The sequence below is a fragment of the Agelaius phoeniceus genome, chromosome Z, assembly GCF_051311805.1.
Source record: "Agelaius phoeniceus isolate bAgePho1 chromosome Z, bAgePho1.hap1, whole genome shotgun sequence".
Lineage (NCBI taxonomy): Eukaryota > Metazoa > Chordata > Aves > Passeriformes > Icteridae > Agelaius > Agelaius phoeniceus.
This window is the reverse complement of record NC_135303.1, coordinates 82,428,341-82,453,371: the sequence shown is the minus strand read 5'-3', so window position 1 is coordinate 82,453,371 and position 25,031 is coordinate 82,428,341. Positions and strand designations below refer to the sequence as shown.

At 38.5% G+C, this 25,031-nt stretch overlaps 1 protein-coding gene across 2 annotated transcripts in view; it reads right to left on the bottom strand.

The window, feature by feature from the left end:
- Positions 1-24,417, bottom strand: part of RANBP3L (RAN binding protein 3 like) — a 32,484-nt gene extending 8,067 nt beyond the window's left edge. For both annotated transcript variants that reach the window (XM_077171451.1, XM_077171450.1), the window contains exons 1-13: positions 23,999-24,417; positions 14,513-14,571; positions 14,214-14,250; positions 13,548-13,625; positions 12,445-12,519; positions 10,551-10,625; positions 9,778-9,902; positions 9,112-9,215; positions 4,829-4,949; positions 3,335-3,434; positions 2,089-2,219; positions 963-1,083; positions 255-397 (exon numbers count right to left, since the gene is read on the bottom strand). In XM_077171451.1, the coding sequence (XP_077027566.1) occupies positions 255-397; positions 963-1,083; positions 2,089-2,219; positions 3,335-3,434; positions 4,829-4,949; positions 9,112-9,215; positions 9,778-9,902; positions 10,551-10,625; positions 12,445-12,519; positions 13,548-13,625; positions 14,214-14,250; positions 14,513-14,571; positions 23,999-24,242 (1,413 nt within the window). In that variant the 5' untranslated portion in view covers positions 24,243-24,417. The remainder of the gene's footprint in view (positions 1-254; positions 398-962; positions 1,084-2,088; positions 2,220-3,334; positions 3,435-4,828; positions 4,950-9,111; positions 9,216-9,777; positions 9,903-10,550; positions 10,626-12,444; positions 12,520-13,547; positions 13,626-14,213; positions 14,251-14,512; positions 14,572-23,998) is intronic.
- Between the last annotated feature and the right edge of the window lie 614 nt (positions 24,418-25,031).

Below are 25,031 nucleotides of genomic sequence, written 5' to 3'. Positions count from 1 at the left end.
GCATATTATTGGAATGATATCCATTCCATTGGTGGTATGTGAACCAGAGTCTGGAAACGTCTGTCTTAAGGCCTGATCATATCATCACACCTGTTTTTTTTATTCTAATGCATTCCATAATAAAAGTCATGTAACATCTAAGCTGAGCACAGTTTGATAGAGCATGAAGGCCATTTGCTAAAACCAACCTTCAGCAACCCTTCAGAATTCTACATGAAGTGGGGTTTTGGGTGCAGCTGTTGTCTCCTACTCACCTGAGTTAAAAATACTTGAACAGAATGGTCCTCTTGATCTGTGGCAGTGAAGCACAGGCTCTTTCTGTTTGCTCTTTTTATAACCATTTGTTCCCACAGTTGGGTGTTGAGAATCAGTCTCAAGCTACCTTGATTTCGCATAACTAAAATAAGAAGGTTAATATGATAAGATATGCTGCAGCTGTTTTCTCCAGCACTTGTATACAACTAATATTTTCATAAATTATTCTTTTTAATTTGGTATAAAATCCTGATATAGTGAGATTTTTATTTTTTTAGTATCCAAATATATTAGTTTGTTTCAATACGTCTGGCACACAAAGGAAGTAATCTGCTGAAACTGTGCAATACAGTACAAAAAAGTGACAGCACAGTAAAAACAAAATTCCAGAAGAGTCTTGAAACAGTGCTGCTGAAAAAGCAGAACCAACAAAGAGCAAACTGTTAGCCTGGTGACTGGGCTGAAGACACAGTACATCAGAGATGTACACAGAGAAGTACATCAGAGAACCTAACAATATACATGAGCCCAGTTCCTCAGTCTGTAGCACACAGTCTGTAGAACTTTATCGGTAAAAAGATTCTTAACAACTTGACTTAAATACAACAATGTTCCCAGATTTAAATGTTCTGAAATAAACTCTGGCCAACAATAATACAAGTTATTTTCTGTTTTCTGTATGGGATATTTCTTTATTTAACTCGTACTTAGCCTTGACTGTAACATTCCATGCTTATTGCTAGAAGTGTCATTAAGCCTCAGGGATCCTCTGCCTCTTTCAATCCAGCTTAAAGAAAGCTTATTAAATACAAAAAGCTTGCAGTTAATCTGAAAGAGAAATACATAATGAAAACTGCCAGCTAATGCTAGTTTCATTGGCTCTAAAATAACAACTTTACATTTACAACTTTATGGTTGTAAAACTTTTGATATGGCTTTTAATACATCCGTGTATTACACGGCATGTGCAGAAAGGTACATAAATATATCTATACATAGATATATAGATATATACCTTTATTACTTAAAATGAAAGGATCTGTGAACTCTTTTCTCACCATAGAAAACATTCAGCATGAGTCCCAGTTTACTTTTTCAATTATTTCATCTTTATTAACTCTTTGTCTGTTGAGAAAGTTGCTGAGGCCCTTCAGTTTTGCTGCTGCTGTGTTTTTAAGGGTAGCAGCAGTCTGTGATATCCACCAGCACAGCTAAATTTGTTGCAAAAGTTGAACAACCTTACTTCCTCACTCTTCACAAATGTTATGCAACAGGATACCAGTACTGCTAGAAGAGTACTGCTCTAAAGATAGTAAAACTTTTGTGTTCTGCTAAGACAGAAAAATTAATCAAAAATAAAATAATGTTAAGATTTTTTAAATCATAATTGCTGTTTTCTGAGAAAATAATATTTTGAAGACAAAGAATAACAAGATACGCTCAGCCAGGTTGGAAAGATAATTGCTATTTTAGCTCAACTATAAAACAAATTATTTTTACAACACATTGCTTTTTTTCCACAAAAATTTTTTTCATAAACCCCATCTTTACTCAAATCACTTCCAGTTCTAAGGTTGTGGTTACAGCTAGTATACTATGTAGATGCTTATAAAATACCACTGAAATAGGCACTTACTAAAAGAGACTACAAAATGAACAAATATAATATGAAAAAGAACATACCAACTTACAGAAAAATGGGTTAGCTGAGGCATAGCTTAAAAAAGGCAAAAATTTAAAATATAAATTGAAGTTATTGATTGCTGCATCTGCAACTGATCTAGATATTCTTTTCAACAACTAAAGTACTCACCATCAAGGTTTTATACACACCTGCAATACATTTTGTTCTGCTTCTTCTCCAGTTATAACTTCAACTTTATCTAACAGGATTTTCTCCACTGGCTTGGAAACACAAGCAGCTGCTGATTCAATTAGTGTTGCATTCTTCAACAAAGGTCTTTCTGTAGGGAAAAAAAAAAAAAAAAAGAAATTATTTCTGTACAGGGAATATTTTGGGAATATTTTTAGGATAACAAAACTAGTACAGGTCATACAGGATGTGACCTCAGTAATACCTGTGGTATCTGACGTTGTTTTGTGTTATTAATAAGTTTTTGGCCAAAGGAACAAACATTAGAGGAAAAGGCAGGAATACAAAATACCTCACTAAAAAGGCTCATACAGAATTGAACAGGGCTGTTTATAGTTGCAGAAGTTTGTCCCAAGGGACAAACAGGAACAATCAGAAACAAGGCCTAAATATTTAGAAGCTGATTTTCCAAATTAAACTCATCTGATATATTGTTATGCCAAGTATACATATCCCAGTATTCAGAATAATAATACATATATAATGAATATTTAACAGGAACAGAGAGGGACAATATTTGAAAGAAACAACATTGTTACAAAGCTCTCTATCCTTGCATAATCTATACACAAGTTCTAAGGGCTTTATATTTAGAATTTTTTACTTATAAGAATGCTTACACAAATCACAGGATCTAATACATCTGTTAGTAAAGAGGAGCGCAGAATTTATCAAGAAGGCTCACAATCGGGGCCTGTTGGGGACTCTCTCACAGCCTAGGTTTACATGGCTTGCTTAGCAGAAAATCTAACACCAGAGTCACAAACAAACCCTGAAATCTGTCTGTGTAGAACTTTCAGTCCCACAATTATGATCCAAAATAACAAAGTAATTGATATGAGAATTTGAAAAATGCAAACAGCAGACAGCCTAAAATTTTAATTCAACAATGTCCACAAGGCATTCATAAAGGTCACTGCATTTTTCTTCAAACAATAAATAATAATCTGTACTAAATAATAATATTTTGTAGTATTTTTTTGAGTAATTCAGATTATGCTTTCTGAAGTTAGTCCAGTTCACATGTCATAAAACAAACTCTGCCTGCTTTCTGAAAATAGATTTTGGCACATACTCTAAGCATACTCATGACTGAATATCTTGAGAATAGATGAAAATTATTGACCACCACTCATTTGACATCCTCTAAAATACAGTAAGATATAATAATAAAGCTAACTGTGCTTATTTGCTGAGTATGCTTACTTGTTTGTGGCCTGACATTAGAAGATCCTGTGGACATGGACATTATTTCTCCTTCGTGTAAATCAGCTTCATTGCACAGCTTGGGATGCTTCTCAGGACTCTAGAAAAACACAGGGGAAATAAGAATTCCTATTTTAAAAAATGGCTATGTTAATTTATATCAAATAGAACATTGAATAATGATAGCATGCTAGGCTGAAGATAACCAATTTTAATAGCTTCAGAGTAAAAGTAGCCCACATGATACAATTTCAGTCTCTAGAGGAAGTAATATTACTATCATAGAATCCGTACATCTGTCTTCCTCCGAGAAGAATGACCTCTTTGTGTGGATCCTGGACTAGTATTTAAATCCACTGAAGAATTTAGGTGTTAAGGTACTGGTTTATTTCCAGTTCAAGCCCATAAGTTCCCAGAAGAGTAGTAGAAAACACCCAGACACCACAAACTTAACTTCAGAAGACTTAAAAATTTCTATCACCTTCAGTTTTGCAGATAAATTTTCTTAGTCATGTCTAAATAAATGCTTGTGGCTCCTGACAATGCTCAGTGTCTCAACTCATACCTTATAAAAAAATCTTGGCCAGAAGACATACCCCAAACCTATGGTTGCCAAGCTTTTTACCTGGCAGATAAGCATACAGTTTTCATCCTACTTCAATTGAAAACTGAATTTCAAATCTGTTTTCAATGGTGCAGTCCTCAGCTTAGGAACCACTTTTTTGTCCTAGAGTCCTTCAGGGCATAAGCTGCCTCACAAGCATGCACAATATGCTTTAACATGGACACTCTCTAAGGCGTCCACTTTTTCCCTCATACTTATTTATCACAGAATTACAGGATGGTTTGGGTTGAAAGGGACCTTAAAGATCATCTGGTTCCAGCTTCTCTGCCATGGGAAGGAACACCTTTACTTAGAACAGGTTGCTCAGAGCCCCATCCAGCTCGGCCTTGGATGGTCATCCTGGATGACCTCCAGGGATGGGGCCTCCACAGCATTTTCTAGCCAAATGTTTTACAGTGGTCTTACCCCCTCAAAGAGAAGAATTTCTTCCTAATAGCAAACCCAAACCTACTGTCCTTCAGTTAGAAGCCATTTCCCCTTGTCCTGTCACTCCTGTAAACAGTCTCTCTTCAGCTTTCTTGTAGGCTTCCCTTCAGGTATCCAACCTCTTTACAGTTACTATGGAAGTTATTAGAGCAGTAGGAACCACTACATTGTTTTATCTTATGTTGTGGGTGTTCCACTTTACATGGAAGAGATAAAAAACTCTTTTTCAAGTAAAAATCCAGGAGTGCATATTGTTAAGCATTAGTAATTAAAGAACCTGTCTAGGGTGGTGAATATAGGAATGCCTACCCATCCAGCAGCACATCCTTAGATATTTTCTCCTCAATAGACATTGGAACCATATTTACTCACATCTTTAAAAGAAGGACAACCTAAAAAGAACCAATATCTGAAAAAGTAATTGCACTCTTAAGTACACTGACCTTGATAAAAAGTCTGCCAGCATGTGCAGATCCAACCAAAACTCTTTCAACCATGTTTTCCCCAAACACAAAATCTGAATTGCTGCTGTTTTGTACACTTCTTTCTTTGAGCAACTGACTTCTGTGGGGACAAAATAACATAATAATGTGATTTAGAACTATGTAAAGCACTTTAAAGATTCACCACACCTAGCATTAAAGAAAAACAAAAGAGTAATGACCTAAGTAATCAGATAAATTCTTTAAGAGAATTTAAGAATATTCTCTATGGAAAATTTCACAAAAGGAACAGAGTATCACAGTGATTTTCATTAAGATTATTGAGGCCATTCCTTAAGACCAAAGAACAAGCAGCAAAACAGCATGCCACTTCTCCTCAGGGAAGTGTCTTACTCCAGAAATTTTAATGAGTTACTTTAGTTTCCTTTTGCTCCTTCAAAGGACTACCAACAATTAACAGCAATCCTTTCAACTTCTCCACTACTGTGCAGAATAATGTACACCCTGGTGCCTTACATATATTCCTTCATCATCCTCCTCATGTTTCGGAAGTGCAGGAAGGCAATGTATTCACATACACACACAAATACTGAAGAAATGTATAGATTTGATAGCAGATGGCTTAAGATGAGGTGTGAGTAAAACAGGAGAGAAAAGTGTTTCCATTTTTCAATTACCTGTTCCAGAGATATACATAAAATGAGAAGAGAACTCAATACTTGCAATCCTTTGGTACTGGCCAACTATATTTTAGAGATTACATTCAAGAATACTCTATACAAGTAGAATTGATTGGACCTGCTAATTACATAGCCAATTTAAATTAACAGGGTTCATTTTTTGTAGAAGTCACTAGAAAAGTCCTTGTAAACTCCTTTATGTGGAAGTTGTTCCTGCTGCTGGCTTGGTTTTGGTTTTGATTTGTTTGGTTTTGTTCTTTTTATGAAGGGGTTGTACATTGTTTGTGCTTTCTGTAGTGCTTAATCCTGCACGTCTTGCTGGCATAGGCAAAATCATGCAAGTTCTTTTCACTTCTGTTCCAGAAGGATGACTTGGCAGAAAGGCAGCCTGATACTGTGTCACAAGTGGTGCATTCTTCAGCACCACTTACTTCTGTTTCACAGTATTTATCACTCTCGGGAGGGCTTAACATAACATATGTCATGTACAGGATATTCCTGTTAATTAGCTGGGTTTGTTGGCAGAACTTTGATGATTTCCTCTAAAATAGTTTCTCTGTTCACAACTACAGTGTGCTTAAAACCTCTTCAAGGATGAAGGGCTTACTGAGTACTACCTCTCTCAATCTTTTTTAATGAGAAAAATACTCCTTAGCATTCTCATGCTTGATGTGTTGCTAAGACAACACATTTGCTAGGAGCAAAACAGAGAAATCAGAAAATACTTGTCTTTTCAGCCTTTAAAGCTTCTATGCATGTTCTGGGCCATGAACAGGAAATCTGAAGTATGTTAATGAGCTTTTATTCTTAAACACATCCCTCACTAAAATTCACTGGAATGTGACCAATTTCCATACTGACATTTCAACTGCTACTTCTAGGCTGTTCCAATAGCAGCTTAAGGACAGCACCCCAAAAGAGCTAAAAAAACAAGAATGAGAGGCTTATTTCTAAGAAAAAATGTGGGAAATTGTTTTGATTATATTCAGAAATGTAAGAAAAATTAATCAATGCAATCAGTTCTCTTCTAAGAGAAAGTTAACTGGAAGTGCCAGCCTTAAAATGTTATTAAAACCTCAATAGCCTTATGTTGCTGTATGGCAAGAACAAAGTGTTCTTGCCAAGGATGCATTGTCAGGGATGCAAAGTGTTCCTGCCCCAGGGATGACATTTGTCATGGAGATACAAAACACAGTTGCTGATATCACGGAATGATCACTAAGAAGGAACAATGGGAGGAGAAATATGGATCAAGTACTCAAATGGGATTATGAGGGGAATGATTCAGGTACTGGCCTTCTCAGAGTGTCCAAAAAGGTCTGAGTAGACACCAGTTCCAGTGCTGGCCTCAAACCCTTTCAGTTTTGTAAGCAAATCCTTGTGCAAAGTTGAGTTGATGTGACTGCAAGCCTGTGTTTTCCCATTGTTGTATTTCTGTCACTTATGACACAAGCTTTCCAAGCTTTTCATCAGAATCAACAAACTGGATTTTTTTCCTTTACAGTTTATTATTATAGTCAACCCAGGAAATGAAAATTAGTGGTTTCATGGAACATGGACAGCTGCAGCAACTGTGGAGGGATAACAAGGTATTTTCACTCACCTCTCCACAGAATCATATAACGGATAGATGAAGATGTGGAAGAGGAGCAAAAGTGAGAGAGAGCAAAGCAATCTCTGCATTTTATTTTATAAATGAATGTCAACAGTTAAGCCTTGATTGGAAATTAAATGCAAACCTAAAAAGTTGTTTTCTTAGCAATGAGATCTGGCTGCAATGTTCACTTACTGTTCAGCATGTATACAGAGTTTAATAAACTAATTTGTTTCTTATTGATGAGAAAACAGCAATGCCAGAAAGATTTTACCTAAGTGTTTTACAGCATCAGTCACTTAATATGGATCAGAAGAATGGCACTTACATCCTTCTGCAATCTCAGAATAGCAGTAGGCACCTGGTAGTATTTAAATTAGTTCTCAGCTGTCAAAGGAACCAACATTTACCATGATTGTGATAGAACTAGTATTGTGATATTCTAGAATTCATGAGGCCCAAACACCCCAAGCATGGTGTTTGTGAAAAAAAAAAAAAGAAAAGGGAAAGAAATACCACAAGTACCTTTAACTTGTTGGCACTGAATCACTGTGTTGCATTTCTCTACTTCACAGGAGAAAGTCACTCACCAATCTTTTCCTAGATATTATGCAGCTGACAGAAGGTAAATAAATTTAAATTTAAAGTACCAACAGCAGCTGATTTAGTTTTTCTTACATGCATTATCATCATTCAGATTCTCCTAAAAACCCAGTGTGCTCTGTGGCTACATGTTGTCCTCAGAGGGCATAACAACAGCATTAAATGTAATAGAAAAGGTTAGTTCTTCCAAAATCACAGCAAGCATCTGCCCTGTAATGATTCTAATGGTTCTTTCTGCTGATAGGAATTAAGAATCTAAGTTGTCTGTGCATCTAAACTCACTTGCCTCCTCAGAACCCTGGCACTTTGCTTCACAATCTTTATCTGTGGTCCATCTAGCCCTGTAGAAGACTGGCACAGACTCCTTTGCAATTTACATATTCTATGCCCTCCTTGGGTAGGAGAGGGAATTAGGCAACATTAGAAATCTATTATCTGTAGATACCTAGCAATTTTGAAAAGTCATTCTCTCATCAAAAGTGATACCAGGTGTATTCCTGATGCTCACAACTTCCAGGTAAAAAACCCTCATCAACATCAGCAAGCAGTATTAATACCACAGGACAACCACAGACCTAGAGTTCTCATGAGTCAGTCCCCAGAGAGAGGTAATAGCCCACTTTTGCACCAGTATGACTTCTTCTCAATGCTGGCCTTGAACCCTTTCTGTTTCCCAAGCAAAACCTTGTGCAAAGTTGAACACATGACCAGAAGCCAGTGTTTTCCCAGCACTGTATTTCTGTCACATATGACACAGGTTTTCCAAGCTTTTAGTTAGAATCCGATTTATCTCCAAGAAGGGGCTCTTTCCATCACATACAGTGTCAAGAGGATGGGGAAACATCCTACTCCAAGGACATCAGCTTCCTCACAGAAATTCTGAAGTCTGTGCTGCACAAAAATGCCAGCCTATCACAGTCAGCACAGATAGCTTCTTGTGCCAGAAGTTCTGCTTTGTGAATGAAAGTAGAGCATCAATTGCAGCATTCACCTGGTATTCCAAATCAATCCTGTATTTTTTTCTTTATGCTTCTTGTGTCCAATATGCTGAAATATATTGGTTATTCCTCAAAAGAATGAAATTTCCTGAGTTTCTATGAACCTTTTTTATGAGATGCAGCAGACATGCAGTCAGAAGAGAGATGGCAAACCAGAATAGTTTCTGGCTTGGTTGCCAGTGAGAAACCACCTGTCCCACAGAGATTAACTGCAGTTAGGAGTCCATTTTTTATGGCATATGAAGCTCATGTGAATAGACACAAATCCTGGCACTGCACACAAACAGCAGAGAGCCTGTGTGGGTGCAGATAGCATGGGCTTAGTACCATGTTAGACATAGGTGATGAAAGGGCATGCCACCAGCCAAGTGACAAGATGAGGTAGAAATATAATAAACAAAATCTTACTGTGTTTTTTGAGAGCTGGAAAGACTCATTGTAATAGATGATGCCACTGCTGTTTTGGAATTTACTGAATTCTCAGTGGATGAATAAGAGCTGTCTTCAGATAGCTAGGAATAATAAAATCAAATGGATTAATTAGAGCTAGTATACTTTCTGCTATTAACAGATGTGCTAGAATCCAGAGTCACTAAGGTATAAAGATACACAGATACAGATATGGATAAAAGATGTTGTTGTTGTCCTCCAGCTGGGTACTAAACCAGTGCCCTCAATTAAAATACTAAAAGATTAAAATACTAAAAGATCTCACTTTCTAAATAAACAAAATCCAAAACACCCAAAGCTGATTGTCCCACAGAACCCTGATATCAGAAAGGTAAGACAGCCTGCAGAGAAGAGATAATTTTTCAAACACAGTCAGCATGAGTTTAACATTTCATATCATGTTAGTGATACAGTAATTCCACTGAAACTTACATGGGAACTTTCTTGAAAATAATGCATTTTTTAATGCATGAATAATTAACTGCATAATTAAGTAATTAATTAATTAATTGCTTTAAAGCAGCACTGGTTTGTTTGGTGTTTGGTTTTGATTGTTTTGAGTGTTTATGTTTGATTGGTTTTTTTCCTTAATTTGAGTTCCAGTAAAATTATTTTTCTTTTTACCTGAACACATGCTTCTTTCTTAGTCATTAGAGATACTACAGGAATTTCAGGACAGGTCAGGGCTTGTGGGGGCTGTAAAGTGGCAGGTCTAATGACATTCCACAATTGACTTGGTGACAAGGATCCTTGCAAAATACAAAGACAAAATATTTAAACATATACTTTTTCTTCACATCTAATTCATACCTATATGTCTTGCCTCTTGACTGAAACTTTCAAAACATTTAAAAATAATATTTACTGTTTTTATTTGCTTTATATTGTGCAAAATTATAATGGTTTCTAAAATACACAACTCTGAAGTGAAAGCAATGTGTTATCCTATCAGGATAAAAAAGTAATGAGTTATATACATAAACATTTTATTTGTACTTACAAAATATATTTGTATTTATATATTTAAGTATGTCTTTATACTTATATTTATTGCTTTGTTTTATATATGTCTTCTGGCATTTCAGATTTAATTCTGCATCCTCAGATGCCAAGAGGTTTCTTCATTGCCTTCTCCAGGAGCAGAGGTATTCAGTTAGAAATGTGAAATTTCACTATGGAAGGTTACATTCAGTCCACTCAGGAAATAAGTACTCAGAGCAGATGGTCAGACCAGAGTTCATAGGACATTTACACTGTCAAACACATACGTTATGAACTGCATAAAGATACCTAGCCTATCATTCAGTATGGAAAAGAGCTGTTCTTTTTTTGTCTTCCATATCACTAAAGGATGTTTTTGTGGAGCTACAGTGAAAAAATATTACAATGACAGTTACCTTCTCTTGGACTTTTGATGATGTCAGAATTTCTTTGAAGAAGAGCTGAGGTCATGAATATGTTATTCTTCTTCACTACAGAAAAGGAATTTAAAATTAAATAATGAGTACATCCAAATTTTAGCCATTAATTAATATTTCTGTACCCTCTTTTGGTAGTACCCGAGCAATATTCCAACATATCCATCTGAAAAAGATCTCCAAAATAAGCGTTACTGTCTCAGTTTTTACAGGTGGATAGACTTTGGACAGACTTTGGCAGAAGAAAGCACCAGAGGTTTCTTGGCTATGTCACAGTCTTTTGGATGTTAATGAATGTTTTTAATGCAAAATCTTTTTTCATCTTTTAAAACTAGGTGTTCCTGCTTTGTAGAAACATTGAATGCTACCTGGTCAAGTTTTAGGCATTTTTAAGATGATTAAGTGAGACCCAAACACATAGAAATAAATAAATAGCAAATAAATGTACCCTGCCCTGCTCTGTGAAAAGAGTTAGAACAATGGCAGTGCACTATTGATGCTTTCACTGTTTTAATAAAGATATCAAACACCAGTGAGAAGGTGATGGCAACGATGCTGTAAAAGTCTAGGAGGTAAGGGGGATAATTTGTATGTCACTGATATCCAAATAACTGTGGAGCCAACCAAGGACTTCTGGTAGTAACGCACTGTGAGAAAGTGCAGGATGTGGCTGCAGAGGGTATCTACACAGGTAGGGCAGCACTTTTCCAGGACAACCGTAAGCACAACACAGCACAGCACAGCAGGAATGAGGCCAAGATGTGGGCATGGGCTGTAGGGCCATCAAGACCACCCCAAGGCCTCTGACCCATTTCCAGAAAGAATGAACTGCACATGAGAACTGGTTTGCATTAAAAAGAGAAACTCATCTCCAGGGTGGGGAAACCCTTCTATATAAAGGTACCCTGTGAAGCCCAGGTGTGTGCCCCAGGATCCTGGACATGCCTTCAGCCAGACCAGTGCTGATGCTGGAACCAGGACTGGTAATCTGTCTTTCTCTCTTTCTTGCTTTCTCTCTTCTCTTCTTTAATCCTCTTTAATTCTCTCTCTTCCCCTTCAGCTTAACCCTTCATCCAAAACACACCATGTGGTTATAATAAGAGATGAGGACTTACACCAGTTTTCATGCTTAGTGTGTAATTTACCACTAAAACTTTTTAAGCTTTTGCAGAACCTCTGACTTCTGTCATTCCTTTCCACCGTGAACACCCAAGATTTGTAAATCTTGGGTGCTGCCTTCCCCTTAAGGGTGTGATGCCACACATACACCATGTCCTGTAGAATGGCACAACTGATACAATACATACAATCACCACTTTCTCATTGCAGTAGTGTATTTTGCTGCTATTAAATTGCTGGGCACTCTCAGCATTGTTTAGAAATCCTCTACGCCAGTGTCTGTCAAGAACTTGTCTCTGGTAACAGACATAGGCTAGGATTTGAGACCACTCCATCTTTCCTGTTAGTGCTAAGAGAGGGAGGATATTCTCTGGATCCCTGGTTAGGTGGAAGACAGGCTCCTAGGACAGAAAGTTACATTCCTGTAGAAACCATCACCATTATATTGCAAGCAAACTATTCATTCAATTACCATAATTTCATTTCGGTTTTTTAAGTATAATTTGTATCACACTCAGTAAATGCATGCTTTTAAATTATTCAAAGATTTCTGCCCCAGAGGATTCCCCAACTATGAAAAAGAAACTTATCTTCTATTGAAATACCAGTCCTCCTTATCAAACAATCCTTTCTCCCATCTAAATACCAGATTAGTCCAACACACTTCAGCTTTTCTTGCAGGAAAAGCATTTCTGCACACATCTTTATTTTGCCTAATACTTGCTTTTCTACATAAATAATTATTTTTATTTACCTGTCTGGGAGGGAGGGAAAGTAGGAAGGATGTTAAATGAAGATGATCTCCCTCTTTGCTGTGTGAGAGCTGTATCTAAAAGAATAAGAGATTAAATTATCACTTGTTTGGAGCATAAAAAAGACAAGTTTTAAGGTTAGCCAGGCTGATGTCATGCTTTCATTGACAGCAGAATAAATTACTGTCTGCTACCCACCATCTTTCTGAAGCAGATTTTTAGGTTATGTCTATGCTGCTGATCCCAGGATGTCTCTGAGGCCAAGGAGCACAGCCTGGCTCAGGCACACAGCTAGCCCTCTCTGTATCAGCTCTGTCCTGGAGACTGCCACGTGGAAAGGTTCAAAACAGAAACAGACAGTGACTTATCCCTTAAACAGTGTGGGCAGTCAAGAGAGAAAACACTCCAGCTTCCTCCTGCACTCTGCTTTATTTTTTGGTATAGGCATGCCCTAAAATTTCTCACATATCTATCCCAGTTTAACTTTCAGAGTAAACCAAACTTAGCTTAAGTCCTCTTGGCTACATTTAGATGTGATTTAAAAAAATACACTGTACATATACTAGTGCCTGAATTCAGAAGTACCTTTTTGGTACCATCCATATGTTAAATAAAGATTGTGGAAAACAGATGAGTCCCTCTGCACAGTAGCCTCAGGGATTTGTGTTCATTTTCATGGAAACAATGCACAGTCCTTAATGAGCCTTCCCAGTCAGCTCATGGCTGGATGGCAGGTGGGCCCTTCTGCAAACTGTTACATCTTAAAGATTGCCCAGGGAACAGTGATCTCTTCAGAAGCCAGGGATATAATTCCTTTTCTGACCTCATCCTCCCTTAATTGTGTGAGCAATTCAGAAAAATTATATGAAATTTATGGATTTTTCACTACTTTATGTAATATTATCTAAGTATGGAAAAAATAATGTATTTTTAATTAAAAACATGTTCATTGGAAACTACCAGCAAGTATCAATGTTTAAGTTTTCATTACTTGCAGCAGGCTTACAATGCAGAAACATGTCTTAGGTGGGAGAATTCATTCTTTTCATTGCCAGATGAGAATACAGAACTCCAATCAAAACATGACTGGAGATTAATGTCATACCAGTGTTAGACTGAGTGTCAGACTTCTGGAAAGTCAAAGATGATGATCTTGCACGTTTTCTGGAACAACTAATGAAATCTAGAGAAAAGAAAATATAATGTAATTGGCAGGAGGCATCAGCACCATGTTATAATACTGAATTAAAACCTGAACAAAAATAAATTCTAGGAGAGACTTAGAGAACAGCTTTAAGGCAGTATCTAAGAGCAGGAGGGCTTTGGAATCTAAGTCAACACCTGTCACAAAGCCCTGGGGAATCTTTATTTCTATTAAGTTCAGGGAACCCAAAGCAAGCACTCCAAATCAGTTCTTAGTCCATGGGCTCAGAAAACATTAAGAATGAGGAGCTACATTATAACGTTACCCAAGCAAACAGAAAAAGACAGTTAGGAATTCATACAGCTGATGAATACACTTGGTCAATTTTCAGGGCTTCTGGAGCTTGTCTTTCTGATAAATATGAGATGTAAGATGGAAGAACTTGAGGGAAGACAGGCACATGTATATTAGGACAGAGTAGGTGGCTCTACAACCCACAAAATCTTAGTCTGGTACCTGGTATTTGCCCCTGCTCATAGAAAGAGTCCAAACTCTGTTTTCACAGAAAATAGGCAGACCTATAAATAACTTGGTTATATTATGCTGTTTCAGTGAGGTGGTGATTACCATTTTCAGCTTTGCAAACTGGGTCTTCTGCAGGCCGCTGGAAAAAAAATAAGCATGGAAAGGTCAATGAAATAGAACAATCATTTTCTAGACAGAGACACGAAATATAACAGTCCAGCATATATGCATTAAGTCTTGTTTTTGTTTTCTATTCTTCCTTGTTCTATTTTCAGACCATTTATTATAAGTGTTAACCAGGGCTAAAATCTTATACTGCTGCCAGGATAATTGTCTACAGAATCCCTATTTCTTACCAATTTTTATCAATAATGAAAAAGGGGAAAAAAAAGGCTTTTTACCTTCAAAGAACGATCCTTCTTCTCAAAAACAAATGTTGGCTGGGCAAGCACTGATTTCTCTGGAAAAGAGAAGAGATAGTTTTCAATAACAATTCCATCAGTATTTATAAATTAGAGCTTTGAAAATGCAGTGCAATAACAAACAGGAGTTTATCCTTTTGTTACAAAGGAAGAAACTAAAGTGATGTACAGTACAGTACATTAGGAAAAGAAAAGCTAAAATCCCCAAATCTGAGTATGAGTTTTGCCTAACTAGATGTCATGGGATTTGGCCTCATATTTTTAATATTTATCTTTTTTTTTTTTTAAAAAAGTGCTTTAACCTTTAAAGAAACATCTGCCATCCTTTAAGAACAAGGGTGAACTGCATCTTTGCGTAGCAGAAAAGAGCAAGGATGTGAAATGTACAATATCCTAAAGGAAGGAAAACAAGAGAATGTGTTACACTTTCAGCTACATTCATACATTTTGCTCTTTAAGCTTCAGGAAGGTGGATCTCTAGGGTCAGTTTTAATGTGTGTGTATGCTAAATAAACATATGGAATATATAGAGCAAATTTTAGTCTCAACATACCTCTGCATCTCTTAGACATAACTAAAAATATCTTGGATCTATGCTCTTTTTTTCTATGAAATATTTTTCTGCTTACATTTGCCTCACATCAGAGTTTATGTTGATTTAGGGTTCACTACTTCTACATCTCATACAACTTCTTCAGGCTGTTTACTTTGTTAGGCTTGCGACCTTCACAGCCAGTGCAACTCTAATGGACTAAATTTGGTTGTCAGTGTAAAAGAAAAAGCTGTTTTCACCAGCACCACTGATTAATGACACATTTATTATATGAATTAAGGGCACAGTTAAGGGGCAAAAAAGCAGACACAAACAGATCTTTTTTTAAAGACCACCCCATACAGGATTCATCTTATTCTAGCTTGATACATCTGTCATGTGCAGTAAATAGAAACAATCAGCTTCTGGCTATGAGCATATTTTAGCTGTGTACTTTAGATGACAAATGGAAAGCTCAATGCATGTATTTCTCTCCATGGCTGATAAGTACAGAGTTCAGACTAGGGTGACTGCTGAGCTATTTGACTGGCCTCTGGCCAGAGAAATCTCACACTTGGTGCCTTGTTAGCTGACATTTGACAGAATATTTATCACATACACAAGATTTTTGTAAAACTCTTTTCCTCTGTTACCTCTTTAACAAAAACATCCAAGTGAAAATATGTGGATAGGTATTTTTATCTAGAACTACACACCTATCTGTGGCCAAACAGCTCGAGCTTTAGTATCAATTACTCAAAGGTTTAATAATGTAAACATCAACCTATCATGGAAGAGTTAAGATTACTATACCAAAAATGTATTCAACTATCAAGGAAAAAGTAAACATTGTTAAAATAAATGCTTCATGTATGCAAACAGGGGCAAGGAGCATGAAACTTTCACTCAAACCCAGGGATATACAGACAGAGGAAGAAGTATTACAGTTTTGCTGTTGTTAATTTTATTTTTACTTGGGCATTGTGTGTGTGCAAAGAACAGGATTTAACAAATTTAGCATGCTTTGCTAAATGAAATGAAAAATTAAATGAAAAATGAAAGCCTATTTCTTCCTTAATAGAAAAAGCAGAAAAAAGTTCACATTGTTCCACTGAAATAAAGATAACTCTCTGTCATTGAAAGTTGAAGAAAAATTTCATAATCTGGTTGCAGCTAGAGGGTCAATGGCATGGCACAACACGAAGCAATTCCACTTCTATTCACTAGAGGGGAGTGGCACACATGAACAATAGTATTTCACTTAAATATGACTTTTTTGAAGAGAATAGGCTTTTTTCTGTCCCCTTAAAAACAAACAAAAAAACCAAAACTGGCATTCTTACTGAATGAAGGAAAAAATACAAAAAGTAATACAAAGAGTAACTGTAGAAACCTTCATATTCTTCTCAGTAGTCCTCAAGCTCAGAAGCTTGCACTTTTTTTAAAGGTACATTTTCTCCAAAGAATGGAATTAGCAAAGAGTAAACTGCTGTGAAGAAAGAATAGACTTTCTCTGACAGAGTTAACTTTTCCTAGACCTAAAAGGCTGTAGGGGATTTGAAGGAATTAAGAAAGCCCACTACATTTGAAACAGTGAGATGATTTTAAAATAATATTTTAAAACCCAAAAGTTCCTGAAGAAAAAAAAACATAACTGCTTAATAACCAACAGAAACACATGAAGCTACAGCATAATGATACCCTTCAAAGATAAATATCCATATTTTAATATTGCAGTAAATATAAATAATATATCCGACCTACTGCTCTTGAGCCAAAGAGCTGCCTGTAGATTAAGTCAGAGATTGCTGAGGCTGCCACAGTTATTTATAGTTTGTACAGTTCTATAATGCTTCTACTCCAGTCAAGAAAACCTTTTCGTAATTCCTGAAGCATATTCCACAAAGCTCATCAGTAAGATCTTCACTCCTCAATCAGGCTGCTCATAACAGGGTTTTAAAAATATATTTGTGTTAACCATATATGTATCCTAAGCATAAATTTCCATTTACATTTTCAGCTTCTCAGATATTCAGGCACAACACATCTGCAGCTGATCTCCACAGAAAAAGACACTCAGAACTTCTTGTGTATGTAACAAAAGGCCATCAAGGAGTTACCACAGTTGTGCTGATGTGGTAATTTTAACACTGATCAGTCCCTCTGCATTTCTGCCCTTCATTCCCTGCTCTAAGTCTGCCTCTGGCAGGGTGGCTGTGCTGGCTGCAGGAGAAGTGAACCCAGCCACGCAGGGCCAGACTCAGCCACAGGAACAGGCAGCAGCAGCCAAGGCCAGGCACAGGCAAATGCAGACAGAGGAACAGGAATGGGTGGGCTGGAGCCATTCTCCCTCATCAGCACCACCAGGACACAGACATAGGCTGGCTAGTGCCTGGTTCAGACCGGGCCACTCCAGTTCTCGGTAGCTTGGCACTTGTGGATAAAAGAGGCTGTTGGAAAAGTTACCAGAAAATAATGCCAAATGAGCTGCCTCTGGCTGCAAGGACTGGAATAATCCACCAGCCTCAGCCAAGAGGCCAGACACAGAACCTGTCTGTCTGCACATGAATAATCACCACAGACTGAGCTCTCTCTCCCTCGCTACAGTTCCCCTGAAGCTGCTGAATCAGAAACCAAATGTTTGCTGTATTCAAAGACCAAAACAGGCCTTGCCTGGAAGATGCATTAGAAACATTTCTTGGTCTGAGATCTCACGTGGATGGTGTCCCAGCTCCAGCCTCCTGTCCTGCACAGAAGCACTATCAAATGCTCACACCTGAGCTACCTGACATGGAAGGTGCCCAGGTTACAGGATGGAGACTGCATTCCATTTGAAAGAGCATTTTGGGAAAAAGTAAGTGCTGGCTGATGCCATAGGAGCACTAGCCAGAATAACATACAAGAAATAATGTAAAATTGCTTTTACCAGATTTGCTTGTATCCTAAAAGCCAGCAGTGTCCATGAGATGTAAGAGTCTCTCTGTCTTTGCTGTGATATTCCACTCTTCACTTCCATTGCTATTGCCTTTTCTAAAGTTATTGAGACTTCACAAAATATATACATTAAAAAGTAAGTGGGACACTGATGATTTTGAAAATTTTAGAGTTGTTATTACTATTGTTCCATACTACCCTAAACACAGATAATTGATCCATAACCTTTGAGGGCTAAGGACACAGTGGAGAGAATAAAAGCACCTATCTGTTTCTAATTTTCAGGCAGTACTACACCTGAAATAATGCAAAAAGTGGTGACAGTACTGTTTCTCTGTTTCTCTCAAAGAAATGCAAAAAAATTCCCTCAAAACTTTCAGAAGGTAAGATAGGACTTGTGATCTCAATACAAGTTTTTAATTTCTGATGTTGAAACAGTTAATTTTTATGTTTTCAATTTTTAAAAATTAAATCTGTTGCATCTCCATCATTAAAAAACTGGCCAGAAGACTGAAAATTCTTTAATTCATATCCATAGCAAAAACTTACACATTTTTTAAAGTAAAGATTGACCAGTTGCTTGGAAAGGCTGAGCCCAGCAGTGGCAGCATTTCTGGGATAATGAATTTAAGAAGGGCAAAAAAGTACTGCACAAGGATAATTGCAGCTGTGAGAGGAGTGAGAATGTGAGAGAGGAACAGCTCTGCACACACCAAGGTCAGTGAAGGAGGAGAGAGAGAGAACGTGGATAGTGAGGCAGCTGTGCCCCTGCAGGCCCAGGGGGGAGCAGAGATCCACCTGCAGCCCCTGGAGGAGCCACAGCAGAGCAGGTGGGTGTGCCTGAAGGAGGCTGTGACCCCATGGGAAACCCGTGCTGGAGCAGGCTCCTGGCAGGAGCTGTGGCCTGTGCAGAGCAGCCCTCACTGGAGCAGGCTCCTGGCAGGAGCTGTGGCCTGTGCAGAGCAGCCCCTCACTGGAGCAGGCTCCTGGCAGGAGCTGTGGAGAGGAGCCCTCACTGGAGCAGGCTCCTGGCAGGGGCTGTGGCCTGTGCAGAGAGCCCCTCACTGGAGCAGGCTCCTGGCAGGAGCTGTGGCCCATGCAAAGAGCAGCCCTCACTGCTGGCAGGAGCTGTGACCCCACTGTGGACCCACACGGGATGAATTCATGGAAAATGACAGCGTGTGGAAGGGACTCAAGTCATAGAAGTTCATTGAGGACTGTCTCCTGTGGGAATGATCCTGGAGCAGGGGAAGAGTGTGAGGAGTCCCTCCTGTGACAAGGAAGAAGTGGCAGAGACAACGTGTGACAGAGCTGACCATAACCCCCATTGCCCACGCACCTGCCCAGTGAGAGGAGGCAGAGAAAAGAGGGAGTGAGTTAAGGCTGTAAAGGGTGGGAAGACTTTTTTTTTTTTTTAAATAATTGGGTTTAGTTCTCACTAACATATTCTAATTCTAATTTGACTGGTATTAAACTAAATTGACTTCCCCTCTTTTTCCTGTGATGATAATTGCTGAGTGTTCTCTCCCTGTCCTTATCTCAACTCATGAGCCTTCCATAATTTTCTCTCCCCAGTTCATCTGAGGGAGTGAAAGAGTGGTTTTGGTAACACCTAGCATTAAGCCAGGGTCAACATACCATAACATTAAATAAATAAAACAAACAAAAAGGAAAATAATGGCACAAACCAAAACCAAACAGAAGTCCCCTTCTTAATCAGAAAAAAACTTTCTCAAATAGAATATACTTGAAAATTGCATGATGTCCAAATAATTTCACTGACTTAAAAAAAATCTTTAACTGCATCCAACTTTTGCTTTACAGCATCCTAGTAAGCACTGCACAACATACAAAGGCTTCATGACAATTTATAATTAGCTTATGACTTTATCCTATCAAATACATTGAATTATCAAGTTGCTGTGCTCTGATATGGTACAGCATACTTTGGAATCTTTGCATGTTATTGCTATAATTTGCAAAAACAGAAGCAGAGACCCTGCTGTATTTTGATGCTACAGCTTAGATTGCTGGTTCCCACAGAACTCTAACCAAACGAGATTAATCTATTGATTAGTGAATCTATTGATTATTATTATAACAAATTCTTGCACATAAGACTGCCATTTTGATTGTTTCACATCTAAACTATCTCAATGAGAACATGTAATTTGGGAAGATGTTGAGAAGAAAAGTAGATTTAATGTCACTTCAGTTACTACATCCCCAGAAGTAGTCTTATGTCACTAAAGTAATAAGGGGAAAAAAACCACATTGAAAAACTTTGACTCTGTCACTAATGAATATAGGCTATGTACAGCTATTACTTGAAAAAACACTAAGTCAAAATTTTGTGGCAATGTACATGAAAGAAAAGAAGCAACAGTGGACTAGCATTTAAGTGGGAGACATGGATTGAGAAATTTACATTGATAAATAAAAGTAATAAAATAATTTAATAAAATTAATTATTTTCACTATGCTAGATGATGGTCTGTACATTAGTGACTTCAAGGAGCACCAGAGTTAAACTATGTAATAATATGACCAATTTTTATTCAAAATGCTGCAAAAACATAGAAAACTATCAATACTTTAGACAGCAAAACTGCAACAGGCAGAAGAAAAATTCATATAGTGAAAAAAAGAAACAAGTTCAATTTACAAAATATTATGCTCTCTAAGCTTGGGCTCATGTCTAAATATCGTTTCTGGCTTTTGATAGAAAAGACATCTGTCAATATTTCCAGTGATGGACCATTTTCATCTAAAATTAGATGGAAGTTAACGAAAACTTTTGTCTTCTCTCAAGGAGAAGTCAAGAACAGGATTTGCCAAACCCACAACAGAACCATAGTTTCTGGTTTTGAAATACTCATGGAAGTTCACCACATCAAGCAGAGTCAATTCACAGCCAAGAGAAAGTGCCACAATGCTGCCAGCCAGCATCTCAGGTCCCTCCATGGCCCCACTATGTAAGCCAGGCTTCCCTCTGCCAAAACTTAAATATTTAAAACAGATGACATGAGGCAAAATGGGGGCATCCTTGAACTTCATGCAACCAACTTAATAAAATGGATCAGCTTAAAAGGACTATGAGAAAGGGCTTATGAAATTTCCCATTGCTGACCCCGAGTTACAGGTTGTTCCCAGAAGTGGTGGGCAGGTGAGCATTCCTATGGAATTCACACACAGAGCTGGCAGCACCTTTGAAAAAACAGGTCACTAAGTAAAGCTCTAAATGTGGACCTGGAAACCTTGGAAACCTACTTTCAGATTCTCATCTATTAGTCTTTATACTTTTGATTCTTCTTATGAAGCATATTTAATCCTTTCTAAGACAACTGTCTTTAAAAATAAGATCAGTTTTAATACCATGACTGGGGATTTTCCAAGCAAGCTTACGTAATTTTTTTTTGCTAGAGACGTTGTAATACAAGATTGATTGCTTCAATTTCCATCTACATCTATTATATGTACATAAGGGGTTTTATTTAATCTGTAAACATTAAATAAGAAATAAAAATAAGGTAATAAATCAAATTAAATTCTAATCAGAAGAGTTTCCCATAGACAAAGGGAAATAAGCTTATAAATCAAACTAAATTCTAATCAGGAGAGTTTCCCATACACAATGGTATCAGAGATGTATGTTGCTATACAGCAACATACAGCTTCAGTATCTTAGTCATAGTTCCAGACCTGTATGCTAATGGAATTTTTTCTTTTATAATACTCTTCTGAGTGTCAGTGAACCAATAAATTTCCAACAATTCCTCATGAATCCTGATTTTCCAAATAAGTTCAACAGAAATCATTCTAAATAGTTAAAAAAATATTTTGAGTATGGTTAAAATAAGGTACTTCAAAACTCTTGAGATGAAATCTTTGACACAGCTTTTTGTTATTTGAAAAAAAAAGGACCACCCATTGCTGTGAATTTTATTTTTAGAGAATTTAAGCATATATCACTGATATTTGGCCACTGGCTGTCCTTGCTGCAGGAGCAACTGTACTTCAGTGGCCCATGAAGAGACTGCTGGACACAGCACTGGGCTCTGTTCAAACACCCTGTAGTAAATATGAAGGGCACATTGCTTGAGTTCACACAGCATCCTGTAAATACAGTTTGGGGAAACCAATAAATAACTTCACACCTCCCTGTTTGAATCAGCAGAGAGTACATCATCAAAGAAGGGAGTTTCTGTTTCATTGCACACAGAAAGAATACAGTTCATCTAATTGACAATTTGAGAAATAAAACTTCTGAAGGAATTTTTCCTAGAACAGCTTTACTACATTTTTGGGACTCCAATATTGCACACTCTTTGTTATACAAATAGTTCATAACCCACATAAATAATTTCCCTGTCATCAGTGGCAGCAGTTATGAGAGCAAGGATTCTTCATGAGGGCACAGTCCTGCATAATCAGACTCTTAATATTTTAAGACATGTTCATCCTCTCCTAAGTCACTCTTCTCAATACTAGAGATTCTAAGCACAGATAGGGATTAGGGTGGAAAGGGTTCTTCTATCAAAAAAATTCCATCTAATGCCCCTAGCTCCCACTGTGGTTCATTGCATGCCATGTGAGAGATGAGATTTAAAATTTAAAATACTTCTCTTCAGCCATGGAAATTCAGGGGACAGTCTGTGGAAGCGTTTATAGATACAGCATATGTCACACCCACTCACCTCTGTAGAGCACACTTCTCATCTTTCATCGGGGTATAACATAAACAGGCATCAAAATAGCAATAAAAACTCTCCTATCTCAGCAACATTGTAACATAATTTCTGAGAGAAATGTAACCCAGTTGGCTTTATTTCAAACATTAGAGTGAAGAAAGTATTTTTGAGAGTCTCATCACTGGAGTGTAATTTTAGCAGTGCTGCAAGCCCAGAAGTAACTGTGTCAGTAGACCAGCAGGGCTGTGCCAAAAAGCGCAACCAAAAATTATTTTAGAAACACTGAAACGCCCCACTGCTCAGAATTTTTAATCTATTGTAAATCTATTGTAAAATAGATTAAAAGACAGTAAAATACCCAATGCAAGGGCAATAAAATTCGTCAGCATAAAAAGTGTTACCTTTTTCAGGGCATTGTACCAAATTTAAATTTCATAAATCCCTACGAGATAACACAGAAGTTAGATAACACACAAATCCTCAGGGGGTTTGTGCAGAAATTTAACTGTATGGGTAATAAGGTCATGACCCACCAACACTCACACATCCATAAATTTCAGTGAGTAGGCTGGACTGTGTGCTGAATATTAAGCAAAAACTGAAAGGCTGGTCAACTGACAAATTAGCCCAACTTCTCTAAAATGTATCATTCATAACATCAGGCTTAGCCCTTGAAAGTCCTCTTGGTAATTTCGGTTCATTCATCAACCCCTCTAGTAAACAATGGCTGGTGGCATTATCTGCAAAAAGTCCTTAATATTAGCACTTGTTTTCGTTATGCATCCTCATCAGTTTTTAATGATAAATGACTCTTAATTCATGGCTCTCCTCACTACCTAAATAAGGGATTTTGGTGTCCACCTCTGCAGACAGGCATCAGTCTGAGGAGCTAGGGCAGGACAGTTTTGCTCCCAAGGTGCAGGGCACGTCAGGGCATGAATGTCCAGGAAAACGAATGTTGCTTCCAGGTATGGCCAGGAATGCAAATGCTATTCCCACCCATTGTCAGGCCCAGCATCTAGGAAAACTGCAGAAAGCTGGAATGGCGGGGGAATCAGAAACATAGAGAGTCCACATACACACATCTGGTAGTGTCCTTTCCTCGAGTAAAATATGAATTGGAGGTTTCCGACAGATTACCAGTAAAAACAATGTAATAAAACAGCACAGCCAGCCAAGCTCTTGTTTCGCATTATACACTGCACTGTTACCAACCAGCACATTCTTTGTGTTTATCCCATTCCCCAAAAAAAAAAAACCCGGGGGAACGCAAGAGACATGCAAAAGACAATAGCTAAGAAAATCTACCTGTTAAGCATTCCTCCTTGGGATCTAGCGTGCTGCCGCGGGAGCCTCGGCAGGGCCTGGGCATGGTCTGTTCTTGCAGGTGAGCAGCTCGGGGCACAGCCCGGGGACCACCGGGCCAGTCTCTTCTCTTGGGGACGTCGGGCACCTTCGCACCCCGCCGGGCTCTGTCACAGCCAGCGCAGGAGCACCGCGTGCCTGCACATAAAACATTCCCTTTGCGAGCAGGAATTGGCTCGTTTCTCATTATGAGGCCAGCATGAGTACCCTTTTACATACACCTCTCTCTCTGTAGGTAATCGGACATGTTATATACGCCGGAGCCGGCTCTGTAAACCTGCCCCCCGAGCCGCTCGGGGCCTGGGGACGCCGGTGCGGGCGGGCGGCGCTTCCTGCAGCGAGACGGGGATGGAGCGGCGCCGGCGGCCGGCGGGGACAGCCCGGGGCTGGAGCCCGGGGCCGGCTCCTCGCCCGCGGGGCGGGCCATGGGAGGGGACTCGGGAAGAAAGCCGGGCACGGGAACGAACGCGGGGAGGGAGAGAGGGCGGGCGCGGGAGCTGCGCTGCTCGGGCGGTGCGGGGGCTCGGTCACGGGTGAGCTCCCGTGAATACTGTGCCTGCTGGGGGGGGTTTGGCTTTTTTTTGCTTTCAAAAAGAAGATGAAATATCAAGCAGGGTAGGCGAACACCGTTGTTGTTCGCAGGCTGACGTGAACCAAGTGCAGCGTCAGCACAAATAGGTGTTGCGGTCCCTCCTTCCAGACGCGCTGTGCTGCGAGGTCTAAAGCCTCGCCTGTGCGTCCTGATGCTCTCTTAAATGGCAACAGCCCCAGATTCTTCAAGTGGGAGCGATTTCAGGCCATAATGTACTGCAGGCCTGGTGTCAAACTGCCTATAATCATAACAGTTCAAGACAAAAAGGCAGAAACAGAATCATACGCCTTGTCTAATCTGGTGTCTTTGCACAGCCAATATCAGATGTTCCAAAGAAACAAAGAAAAAAGATACAAGAAGTCCAAGAGCACACAGATGCTCCGT